The 13,810-nt window shown below is 37.9% G+C and overlaps 1 protein-coding gene across 1 annotated transcript in view; it reads right to left on the reverse strand.

The window, feature by feature from the left end:
- Positions 1–13,810, reverse strand: part of DPP10 (dipeptidyl peptidase like 10) — a 685,728-nt gene that overhangs the window by 323,174 nt on the left and 348,744 nt on the right. The window contains exon 4 of the mRNA XM_061199257.1: positions 11,367–11,461. Coding sequence (XP_061055240.1) covers positions 11,367–11,461 — 95 coding nt within the window. The remainder of the gene's footprint in view (positions 1–11,366; positions 11,462–13,810) is intronic.

Below are 13,810 nucleotides of genomic sequence, written 5' to 3' on the forward strand. Positions count from 1 at the left end.
CTGTTTATTCCTTCTAGTGTTTTTTTTTGTTTGTTTCTTTTGTTTTGTTTCAGTACTGCATTCTTCATCTCTATTGGGTTCTTCTTTATATTTTCTAACTCTTTGTTAAAAACTTATAACTTTTCACTCTGCTCATCAATTCTTCTCTCAAGTTCATTGATTATCTATATTGTTATTACCTTGAACTCTATCTGTTAGATCACCTATCTCTATCCACTTCATTTAGTTCTTATTGGGTTTTATCTTGTTCCTTTGTTTGGAACATGTTCCTCTGTTACCTTACTTTGCTTAATTTGCTGTTTCTATTTCTTGTATGTTGGTTAGGTTTCTCAACCTTGGAGAAGTGGTCTTTTGTAGGAGACATCCTGTGCATCTCAGCACCATATTCCCCTCTGGTCACCAGAGCTATATGCTCTAGGGATGCCCCTATGTGGGCTGTGTGGGTTCTTCTGCTGTGGAGGGCTAACTACTGTGGACAGAGTCTAGTAAGTGTGGCTGGCTCCTGGTTTGGTTGGTTGTCAGGCCCTGCCTTGTGTGGAGATTGCCAGCCACTGGATGGTGGGGCCAGGTCACAAGGCAGCTGGCTGTGGAAACCCTGGCGGCCCCAGCGCTAGTGCTGGAGCACTCTGGGGCAGAACTAGGTTCTGGGGTGGATGGTTTTGGGGCTAGGTTCTTGGATTTAGTGTTGGCCTGCTGGTGGGTTAGGCCGGTTCCTTACATGGCTGGCTGCAGGTTCTAGGGTATACCAAAGCTGGTGCTGGCTCACTGGAGAGTGGGGATATATAACGAGGCAGAGGAGTACAAGGTGCTCACCCACCAGTGGGTAAAGTTAGGTCCTGGGGCTAGTGCCATCCTGCTGGCAGGCAGAGCTGGGTCCTAGGTCCAGGAGTCCCAGAGTTGGTGTTAGACTGCTGGTGAATAAGGCTGGTTCCAAGGCTAGAGCTGGCTGTCTGGTGGGTGTGGCCAGGGCCCAGGGGGTTCTGGGGATCATTCCTGCCCACTGGTGGATGGAGATGGTTCTCAGGGTCTCTGGCTGCAGGGCCCTGGAGGTCCTGGGTCTAGTGCCTGCGTACTGGTGTGTGGGTCTCGGTCCTGGACCCTCTGGTGGACACGGCCATGTCCAGGGGAAGGTATGGGCTCAGGGGGTCTTAAGGCAGCCTGTCTGCTGGTATGTGGGGCTGTGTCCCTGCCCAGCTGGTTGCTTGGCCTGATTCCAGTACTGGTGCCTACAGGCTGGAAGGTGGAGGTGGCAGGGCTGGGTCCTGACTTTAATAAGCAGGAGGGAGGATTCCAAAATATTCCTTGACAGCATCAGTTTCCACATGGGAGAAGGAGCTCCCTAAAATGGCTGCTGCCAGTATTTATATCCTCAGAGTGAGCTCCAGTTACCTCCTGCCTCTCCAGGAGCTTCTCCAAGATCAGCAGGTAGGTCTGACCCAGAGTTCTTTCGAACTACTGTTTCTGCCCTGGGTCCCACAGTGTGTGAGATTGTGTGTGCATCCTTTAAGAGTGGAGTCTCTACCTCCCACAGTCCTCTGGATCACCTGAAAGTAAGCCCCTCTGGCCTTCAAAGCCATACATTTTGGGGGTTCCACTTCTTGCTCTGGTACCCCGGCTGGGGAGCCCAATATGGGACTCAGACCCCTTGCTCCTTGGGGAGAAACTCTGCAGTTGTAATTATGTTCTCATTTGTGGATCACTCTCCCAGAGGTATGGGTCTTGAATATACCATAACTCTGCCCACACCCCCAGCTGTCTTGTTGTGATTCGTTCTTTATATCTTTAGTTGTGGAAGATCTTTTCTGGTAGATTCCGATCTTTCGTATCAATAGTTGTTCTGTAAATAGTTGTAATTTTGCTATGCCCATGAGAGGAGGTGAGTTCAGGGTCTTCCTACTCTGCCATCGTTGTATGCCCTGTCTGAGGCCAGATTTTTAACATATAAATCCGCCATGATTATAGCCAGCATGTGAAACACCTGGGTGGTCAGAAAACCCTGATAACCTTTCTTTATTTCAAATTTTAAGAGGTGAAATTTTGGTTGTCTTTATCCAAAAAATAATTGCTTGTGCCATTCTATTTTTTTTTCAACACGCAGCTCTTTCCTCAAACATAAATGAGAAAATAAGCTCCTTGATATCTTGGTGGTAAAAAGATTTTTATCTATCCCCCAGCCCAAATATTCAGTGGCAGAATAAGTGAAATTTAAACAAATAAAAATACTGCAATGGCAGCCTGCCATGACTGGCCCCAAGTTTTCTACCTATCTGTGCATTCTTACTAAAAAAGACAGTAAAACCCACGACACGCCCGAGGATCTTAACACCCCAACCAGAGATCGAACCTGTGCCCCCTGCAGTTGAAGCATGGAGTCTTAACCACTGGACCACCCAGGAAGTCCCTAAATTTCAGCTCTATTGAGCCATGTGGTTGACAGGGTCTTGGTGCTCTGGCCAGGAGTCAGGGCTGAGACTATGAGGTGGGAGAGCCGAGTTCTGGACATTGGACCACCAGAGACCAATATCAATTGGCGAGAGCCCTCCCAGAGATCTCCGTCTCAAGGCTAAGGCCCAGCTCCACTCAACGACGAGCAAGCTCCAGTGCTGGACACCCCATGCCAAACAACTAGCAAGACTGGAACACAACCCCAGCCATTAGCAGAGAGGCTGCCTAAAATCATAATGAGTTTACAGACACCCCAAAACACACCACCAGACGTGGACCTGCCCACCAGAAAGACAAGATCCAGCCTCATTCACCAGAACACAGGCACCAGTCCCCTCCATCAGGAAGCCTACACAACCCACTGAGCCAACCTTACCCACTGGGGGCAGACACCAAAAACAACGGGAACTACGAACCTGCAGCCTGCGAAAAGGAGGCCACAAAAACAGTAAGTTCAACAAAATGAGAAGACAGAGAAATACACAGCACATGAAGGAGCAAAGTAAAAACCCACCAGACCAAACAAATGTAGAGGAAATAGGCAGTCTACCTGAAAAAGAATTCAGAGTAACGATGGTAAAGATGATCCAAAATCATGGAAATAGAATGGAGAAAATACAAGACACGTTTAACAAGGACCCAGAAGAACTAAAGAACAAACAAATAATGATGAACAACACAATAAATGAAATTAAAAATTCTCTAGAAGGAATCAATAGCAGAATAACTGAGGCAGAAGAATGGATAAGTGACCTGGAAGATAAAATAGTGGAAATAATTACCACAGAGCACAATAAAGAAAAAAGAATGAAAAGAATGGAGGACAGCCTCAGAGACCTCTGGAACAACATTAAATGCACCAACATTTGAAATATAGGGGTCCCAGAAGAGGAAGAGAAAAAGAAAGGGACTGAGAAAATATTTGAAGAGATTATAGTTGAAAACTTCCCTAATATGGGAAAGGATAGGTCAGTCAAGTCCAGGAAGCACAGAGGGTCCCATATAGGATAAAACCAAGGAGAAACACGCCAAGACACATATTAATCAAACAATCAAAAATTAAATACTAAGAAAAAATATTAAAAGCGGCAAGGGAAAAGCAACAAATAACATAAAAGGGAATCCCCATAAGGTTAACAGCTGATCTAGCAGCAGAAACCCTGCAAGTCAGAGGGAGTGGCAGGACCTATTTAAAGTGATGAAAGGGAAAAACCTACAACCAATATTACTCTACCCAGCAAGGATCTTATTCAGATTTGACAGAGAAATTAAAACCTTTACAGACAACCAAAAGCTAAGAGAATTCAGCACCACAAATTTACAACAAATGCTAAAGGAACTTCTCTAGGCAGGAAACACAAGAGAAGGAAAAGACCTACAGTAACAAACCCAAAACTATTAAGAAAATGGTAATAGGAACACACATATTGATAATTACCTTAAATGTAAATGGATTAAATGCTCCAACCAAAAGACATAGACAGGCTGAATGGATAAAAAAACAAGACCTATATATATGCTGTCTACAAGAGACCCACTTCAGACCTAGGAACACATACAGACTGAAAGTGAGGGGATGGAAAAAGATATTCCATGCAAATGGAAATCAAAAGAAAGCTGGAGTAGCAATTCTCGTATCAGAAAAAATAGATTTTAAAATAAAGACTTACAAGAGACAAAGAAGGACACTACATAATGATCAAGGGATCAATCCAAGAAGAAGATATAACAATTGTAAATATTTATGCACCCAACAGAGGAGCACCTCAATACATAAGGCAAATGCTAACAGCCATAAAAGGGGAAATCGACAGTAACACAATCATAGTAGGGGACTTTAACACTCCACTTTCACCAACGGACAGATCATCCAAAATGAAAATAAATAAGCAAACACAAGCTTTAAATGACACATTAAACAAGATGCACTCAATTGATATTTATAGGACATTCCATCCAAAAACTACAGAATACACTTTCTTCTTAAGAGCTCAAGGAACATTCTCCAGGATAGACGATATTGTGGGTCACAAATCAAGCCTTGGTAAATTTAAGAAAATTGAAATCGTATCAAGTATCTTTTCCAACCACAATGCTATGAGACTAGATATCAATTACAGGAAAAACTCTGTAAAAAATACAAACACATGGAGCCTAAACAATACACCACTAAATAACCAAGAGATCACTGAAGAAATCAAAGAGGAAATCAAAAAATACCTAGAAAGAAATGACAATGGAAACAGGACGAGCCAAAACCTATAGGATGCAGCGAAAGTAGTTCTAAGAGGGAAGTTTATAGCAATACATCCTATTTCAAGAAACAAGAACAATATCAGATAAACAACATAACCTTACACCTACAGCAATTAGAGAAAGAACAACAACAAAAAAAACCCAAAGTTAGCAGAAGGAAAGAAATCGTAAAGATCAGATCAGAAATAACTGAAAAAGAAATGAAGGAAACGATAGTAAAGAACAATAAAACTAAAATCTGGTTCTTTGAGAAGATAAACAAAATTAATAAACCATTAGTCAGCCTCATCAAGATAAAAAGGGAGAAGACTCAACTCAGCAGAATTAGAAATGAAAAAGGAGAAGTAACAACTGACACTGCAGAAATACAAAAGGATCATGAGAGATTACTACAAGCAACTATATGCCAATCAAATGGACAACCTGGAAGAAATGGACAAATTCTTAGAAGAGCACAACCTTCTGACACTGAACCGGGAAGAAATAGAAAATATGAAACAACCAATCACAAGCACTGAAACTGAAACTGTAATTAAAAATCTTCCAACAAACGAAAGCCCAGAACCAGATGGCTTCACAGGCGAATTCTATCAAACATTTAGAGAAGAGCTAACACCTATCCTTCTCAAACTCTTCCAAAATAAAGCAGAGGAAGGAACATGCCCATACTCATTCTACGAGGCCACCATCATCCTGGTACCAAAACCAGACAAAGATGTCACAAAGAAAGAAAACTACAGGCCAATATTACTGATGAACATAGATGCAAAAATCCTCAACAAAATATTAGCAAACAGAATACAACAGCACATTAAAAGGATCATACACCATGATCAAGTGGGGTTTATCACAGGAATGCAAGGATTCTTCAATATATGCAAATCAATCAATGTGATAAACCATATTAACAAACTGAAGGAGAAAAACCATATGATAATTTCAATAGATGCAGAAAAAGCTTTTGACAATATTCAACACCCATTTATGACAAAAACCTTCCAGAAAGTAAGCATACAGGGAACTTACCTCAACATAATAAAGGCCATATATGCCAAACCCACAGCCAACATTGTTCTCAATGGTGAAAAACTGAAACCATTTCCACTAAGATCAGGAACAAGACAAGGTTGCCCGCTCTCACCGCTATTACTCAACAAACTTTTGGAAGTTTTAGCCACAGCAATCAGAGAAGAAAAAGAAATAAAAGGAATCCAAATCGGAGAAGAAGTAAAATGCTCACTGTTTGCAGATGACATGATACTATACATGGAGAACCCTAAAGATGCTACCAGAAAACTACTAGAGTTAATCAATTAATTTGGGAAAGTGGTAGGATACAAAATTAATGCACAGAAATCTCTTGCATTCCTGTATACTAATGATGAAAACTCTGAAAGAGAAATTAAGGAAACACTCCCATTTACCACTGCAACAAAAAGAATAAAATACCTAGGAATAAACCTACCTAAGGAGACAAAAAGACCTGTATGCAGAAAACTATAAGACACTGATGGAAGAAATTAAAGATGACACAAACAGATGGAGAGATATACCATGTTCTCAGATTGGAAGATTCAACGTTGTGAAATTGACCATACTACCCAAAGCAATCTAAAGATTCATTGCAATCCCTATCAAACTACCAATGGCATTTTTCACAGAACTAGAACAAAAAATTTCACAATTTGTATGGAAACACAAAGGACCCCAAATAGCCAAAGAAATCATGAGAAAGAAAAACGGAGCTGGAGGAATCAGGCTCCTGGACTTCAGACTATACTACAAAGCTACAGAAATCAAGACAGTATGGTACTGGCACAAAAACAGAAACATAGATCAATGGAACAGGATAGAAAGCCTAGAGATAAACCCACGCACATATGGTCACCTTATCTTTGATAAAGGAGATCAGAATATACAATGGAGAAAAGACGGTCTCTTCAATAAAGTGGTGTTGGGACACCTGGACAGCTACATGTAAAAGAATGAAATTAGAACAGTCCCTAACACCATACACAAAAATAAACTCTAAATGGATGAAAGACCTAAATGTAAGGCCAGACACATAAAACTCCTAGAGGAAAACACAGGCAGAACACTCTATGACATAAATCACAGCAAGATCCTTTTTGACCCACCTCCTAGAGAAATGGAAATTAAAACAAAAATAAACAAATGGGACCTAATGAAACTTAAAAGTTTTGCAAAGCAAAAGAATCCATAAGCAAGATGAAAAGACAACCCTCAAAATGGGAGAAAATATTTGCAAAAAAGGCAACTGACAAAGGATTAATCTCCAAAATATTAAAGCAGCTCATGCAGCTCAATATAAAAACAACAAACAACCCAATCCAAAAATGGGCATAAGACCTAAATAGTCATTTCTCCAAAGAAGATATACAGATTGCCAACAAACAATGAAAGGACGCTCAAAATCACTAATCATTACAGAAATGCAAATCAAAACTACAATTAGGTATTACCTGACACCAGTCAGAATGGCCATCATCAAAAAATCTACAAATAATAAATGTTGGAGAGGGTGTGGAGAAAAGGGAACCCTCTTGCACTGTTGGTGGGAATGTTAATTGATACAGCCACTATGGAGAACAGTATGGAGGTTCCTTAAAAAAGTAAAAATAGAACTACCATATGACCCAGCAATCCCACTACTGGGCATATACCCTGAGAAAACCATAATTCAAAAAGAGTCATGTACCACAATGTTCATTGCAGCACTATTTACAATAGCCAGGACATGGAAGCAACCTAAGTGTCCATCGACAGATGAATGGATAAAGACGATGTGCCACATATATACAATGGAATATTACTCAGCCATAAAAAGAAATGAAATTGAGTTATTTGTAGTGAGGTGGATGGACCCACAGTCTGTCATACAGAGTGAAGTAAGTCAGAAAAAGGAAAACAAATACCGTATGGTGACATATATATATGGAATGTAAAAAAAAAAAGGTTCTGAAGAACCTAGGGGCAAGACAGGAATAAAGACGCAAATGTAGAGAATGGACTTGAGGACACGTGGAGGGGGAAGGGTAAGCTGGGACGAAGTTAGAGAGTGGCATTGATATATATACACTACCAAATGTAAAACAGATAGCTAGTGGGAAGCAGCCACATAGCACAGGGAGATCAGCTCCGTGCTTTGTGGCCACCTAGAGGGGTGGGATAGGGAGGGTGGGAGGGAGATGAAAGAGGGAGGGGATATGGGGATATATGTATACGTATAGCTGATTCACTTTGTTATACAGCAGAAACTAACACAATATTGTAAAGCAACTATACTCCAATAAAGATGTTAAAAAAAAATACTGCAGTGTTATGCAAATCAACTGATGCTATCTTTATGCATGATAAGTCCATAAATATTCTTTGGTTCTAGTCAAACCTACTATTTTGTAATGACCTATAAATAAATAGTTGGACCAAAACGTATGTAAGTAACATTTCCCTTGAATGTTACCTTGAATTTCCTTTCTCTGCTTTAGGCTATTTTTATAGCATAGTTTTAAAAGCTTACAGATATTTAGTTTCCCTTTCCATATTAGTACACAAGCTTTTTTTTTTTTTAAATCTTAGTAATGTTTAAGCATATAGCTTAGAATCATGTTTCCAATTCCTTTCTAATCTCAGAGATTTGACAGAACTATTTATGAATGCTGGTGTTTTTTGCCAAGACTACTGGTGATATTCAAATTATTTCCAGTAGAAAGAATACAGCTAATACTTATGAAACATTTTCCTCATTATGACACTGTGAATGAGCTTTTGTTTGAAATAGTTGTGGCTTTATGAGATAACTTTTCCAAACACTTAAAAATGATTAAGAGCAGTTTTGGGGCTAAATCACTCCTTTCATGTAACTCCTCTTCAAAAAGTTATATACGCTTTAATTTTCTCCTTCATTAGAAGTCCACCTATCTTCACTCCAAAAGAATGCCTTAAGACATAAGCCAATTATTTCAGGAAAATTATTTACTTTTGTTTTATTTTTGACAGTCACAGCCAATATTATCGTTACTCATAGTGTCTGCTAACCATGATTACATAGCTAAAAGTGCCCACCATTCATATTTAAAATGTATGTAAGCAGAGAAATGACAATGTGATGTTATATTAAGTTTTAAAATAAATTGGCAGTCACATTTTTTTGCAAAATATGTCTTATTATACAATAGGCTATTCTGTTATCATATTTTAAGTAATAATTTTTTTTCTCAATTGCCTTGGTACACTTTACTACAAAGCTTCTTATAGTGATCTAATCCAATTAATTATAATTGTCATTAAAGTATTGCTAATTGCTCAATGAAAAAAAACTACGCTATAAATAAAAATTTTATGCTCTGATAAGAGATTTTTTTCCCAAGAGTATGGCCTGAGAGAGAAAGCATATCCAGACTTTAGCTTAGCATGATCTTTAAAACACAAGTGTGTTTAATAATTCTATTTTGGAGTTAGAAGGAGAAAATGATTAAATAAGTTCCTTTGAATTCATCTGGATTCGTGTTAATTTGTAATTTTTGTTTGCAGTTCTGCGTTAACTAGTTGGAAACATAAGTCGCATTCCAATCTTTATCCTCACCCTCCTCCACTGAATTCTGATGCCTCTAGGACTTATAAACTGCTTAATTATCTGTGTTGTGAGATAAATGTCTTCAGGGAGCCTACGAATCTTAAAAGATCAGTAAATTAGAATATTTGTTAAATATGACTCGGTGGTAATTAAGAGTCATGGCCAACATAGAAAAGAGCAGAAATAGACCTCAAAAGGATTTTTAAAAGATTAAACATACAAGCATAAAGATAAAATGGCATTAAGCAGCACATGGAGAAAACTACAATGAGATGGGGTTGGTGTAAAGTATGAAGTACCAACAACAGAATGAAATAATAACCGAAAAGGTTTGTTCTGTTCCTTTTCTGATGTACCAAAGAGACTAAGAAAGCAAGGAATAAATGCTGGAAAAAAAAAAAAAGATAATTAGTGACCAGTAGAAGACCTCATTAACCTGTGTAAGAGGATCATCAGTGTGGAACAGTCACATAACCAGATATTCATGTACTACGTGTTTATTCTTAACTTAAATACTTGACCACTAAAGGTCTATACCCCCCATCAAAAATGTTACTTTATAATAAAGGAAACAAATACAAAAATTCATTTAATTTTGTTCTCCAAACTAGTTTTATTGAAATTAATTCGCATTGACTTTAATCAGCCAATCATTAGCTGTCATAATTACTGATTCCTGCTTTCTACCTCCTGTCCTATCTCATATGGAGAGCTTCTTTCCCATTGATTTCAGCATCTCTTGATGATTGCTTAGCCTCTTCTCTAGTATCCCCGAGGCCCAATCAATTAAGAAATAATAGATACTGCTCTATGCTGTCTGTTAAACTTTTTCAGGAAGGTAAGCATTATCTCCCCCAAGGAAATCCATATTCTAAGAAAGTGAGCAATATGGCTTATATTTCCTTGGCATTCCACAAGTACTATAAATCGTTGCATTCAGAGTATCTGCTCTTCTAATATCTGTGAATTAACTGATTCATTTAAAAATAGAAATGCCATTATTAGTTAGTTAATAACCTAATTGCTAAAGTACCTCAGCTAGTTGGTTTAATTTAGTCTAACAAATGTATACATATATAATCACTGCATGATTTCAACAACCACTTTTCTCTTATTAAATAAAAACACTAACAACAGAAGTTTTCACTTCATCTCTTCCACCTGGCCACCCTCTTACAAACATGAAGACCAAATGTTTATTCCAAATGTACAAGTAGCAATAAGTACAAAAAGTATCTGATGGTTTGCTTATTCCTTTAATTTGTATAGGAGGTCTTCTGAGGCCTAAGTTCATGTGTTATAACATAAGAACTCATCTAATAGGCAATACATTGAACCTTTGTATAAAACAATGAGCAAATAACTTTAAACTATTTTTCAGTGGTGTTTGATCCTAGATTTTGAACATTTGAAGCAGTTAATTCATTATCACTTACTCAATAGGTAATCATAGCTAAATCTAACCTTAAGAGGACTGAATTTACCCCCAAAGTTCATGTACATTTATGAGAGCAAAATAAATACATTCAGTTATTTGGATCATTGTTAGGCCAAACAATGATTCTGGAGAAGAGAAATGATACTGATAGAATGCTTAATTATAAAAGTAAAGCATATCAACTCCAACTACAGGCCAGTTTTACAAAGCCTGCCTTCTACTTGATTTCGAAAACCACAATTAGAAACAAGTTAGGAAGAATGAAAAGTAAAGGGGGAGAAAAAGTTATGATGACTTGGGTTAGATTAACCTTTTTTTTTTTTAATTTTGGCCTTTGTATGGCTAAACTTACATAGAAAATATTGGAACAAATATTCATTCTAAGAAAATATTATTCTTAGAAACACTTATTCATTTACTAAAAAGGATAAATGGGGAGGAAACAGAGCGGATGGTCACATGGGTATTTTCTATCAATAGATCTACTGATTCTAATAATATCCCAGCCTCAACTTTTCACCTGAAAAGCTTTGCAAGTGCTGAAGCTGAAGAAAATGACCATTATGTATACCAAGAGAGCATTCTAAACAATACTGAAATGATTCAAGTAATTAATTATTCATTACTTACAAAAGTTGTGTTTTCCAGTAATAATGTAGTAGTATTTGTTTCTATATTCAGTTTAATGACATGTCCATTCTCGCTTTTATACACCACATCTGTATCTGCAACAGAAAGATATTAACAATTGACAAACACATTGACTAGGTAATATAATGAGTGTAGAGGAGATAATGTGCATAATAAACAGACACATTAGAACAATCACTGTTAGCCTTTAATAACCCGAGCAGATTTCTGTACTTGGCTCTCATTAATCCTCTTCAGGAAGCCCACCCGGCACATGGTCTATTGTGCAATGAAAACAGTGTTAGTGAGAGGGTCACTCAGATTCTTGGTTGAACAAATGAAAAGTAATTAAAACATGGGCAACTGCTGCCCATGCTAAGATGAGAAAGAAGGGACAAAGAGAAATGCCTCCCGTTTCCGAAGCTGTTGCTAATTAGTGATCTAGGTAAACTTTCAAGGAGGCTGCCAGTTAAACATAACTGGACACAATTCTGAGACTATCATATGAACCATGTTCATGCGGACTTTTTCACATACCCAGTCCTACCACCGCTCAATTGCCACTCAACCTCTTTCTCCCTTGGGTTTGGAATTGTGTCTCCGGTATTTTGTCTGGATTGTGTGACCACTGGTCAAAATCTCTGAGACTATATGTGTACCATTGTATCCACTTTTTCAACTTTAAAGAGAATGATGTTTTCAGTGTAAATAATTGCATTTCGTCTGGACAGCTGTTGATTTTAAATATTTTTGAGTTAAATTCAGCCACATTTATCAGGAAATTAACTCATATTAAGAATACCATAGACTGAAAATACCAACCTGAGACAAACTGCCAGAAAGGATATTCAGAAGTTAAAAAAAGAAAGATATCTGTATCTACATAAAAGCTATATAAATAATAGACATATTATACATATATTTATGTGATTAGATAAAAGGGAAGACACACAAATAAAAGCAGTCTTGAGTGCTTTCTTTCTTTCTTTTTTTTTTTGATAACGTCCTTTTCAGGTTTACCCAATTCTAAACTTCTCCATGGTATTGCACCCCTCTAACCGCCTGCCCATTCTTGGAAGAAATATTGAGAGGGATTGGACCTACTATTCACAGTAAATGAAGTTATATAATTTACAATTCTCAGAACCTGTCTTCATCTGCATAATGGTGGTAAACAAATACTGCATGGTGGGTTGTGAAAACTACGTGGAAATGTCTGACAGTTTTGGCAGAGCAAGGTTTTCTGACTCATTCTCTAGTTATTTCAATATTATAAATAGTAACACCCAGAAGTTATGATGAGAAGCAATCAATACTAGCAAAAATGAAGTTTGTCTTTCTTCCGTGTTTCATTCAGAAGACTGAGAGTCCAATATGACTCTCCGACTAGAGTCAGGGATGGCACAGAAGGCCAATGGTTCTTCTTGACCTTAGTCACATGGGGACAGTGACATGTTGGAAAGACATGGGCCACAAGGAAAGACAAACAGTGTTTTAAGAAAGGAGAAAAAGAGACAAAGATTTCAAGTTACTATCTGGTTGTACTTAGGTGTACTGAAAGATGGCCCTATGTGAACTTAAAAATAAGGTCTTGTATCACCTACTGAATTTCTTTCATCACCTATAGATAAATTGGGTTCTTTTTATCATTAACTTTACCTGCTGACCTTTCTAGTGATGTAAGACAAGTAACAGGGTTACACACATAATAAATATTTATTTTGAATTCTATTCTTTACCTCTCTTCCCTTTCCTTTCTATCCCAAATATATGATCACAGGCTCAAGAGCAATACTGGTCCCCTGTGTTACTCAATTCAGCCTTGCCAGCTGACTCTGGTTTCCTGTCTTCCTGCTCTCAATCAACGCTTGCTTTAATCTATAGTCCAACCTCAACGGACGCCTCTGTTATTTTTCTTCATTTTCTCAATTCTGGACCACCTCTTGATATGGATAGACACTGCCATCATAGATTAGCATAAATAACGTGTCTTAACAAACATCCTTAAAATATTTTCACAATAAATTAAGAGAAGGAGGGTTTTCCCCTTCTACTGCACCATGGTAATAAATATAGCAAAAAGCCAATCAGTGACTGGTTCTTTTCCCAGGGGACCAGCACACTGCGGAATTCTAAATAGGGATGAGGATCTAAGGGCTTAGGGAGAAAGAGGAGCCCAGAGAGCATGAATAGTGATTCTTCTTCAACAGAAGAGATAAAGTAACATATGGCCTTACTCTCTCCCATAGTAAGAGGAAACCCACAGCCGATGATGGATTATATTGGGATAGATGAAGGAAAATTAATTTTTATTTCCCTTAGAATCAAAATAGAAGGAAGTGGAGTTTGAGAAGATAAAGACTACATTTAATTTTTTTTAAACATCTTTATTGGAGTATAATTGCTTTACAATTGTGTGTTAGTTTCTGCTTTATAACAAAGTG

The sequence above is a fragment of the Eubalaena glacialis genome, chromosome 1, assembly GCF_028564815.1.
Source record: "Eubalaena glacialis isolate mEubGla1 chromosome 1, mEubGla1.1.hap2.+ XY, whole genome shotgun sequence".
In the NCBI taxonomy this organism is placed as follows: Eukaryota; Metazoa; Chordata; class Mammalia; order Artiodactyla; family Balaenidae; genus Eubalaena; species Eubalaena glacialis.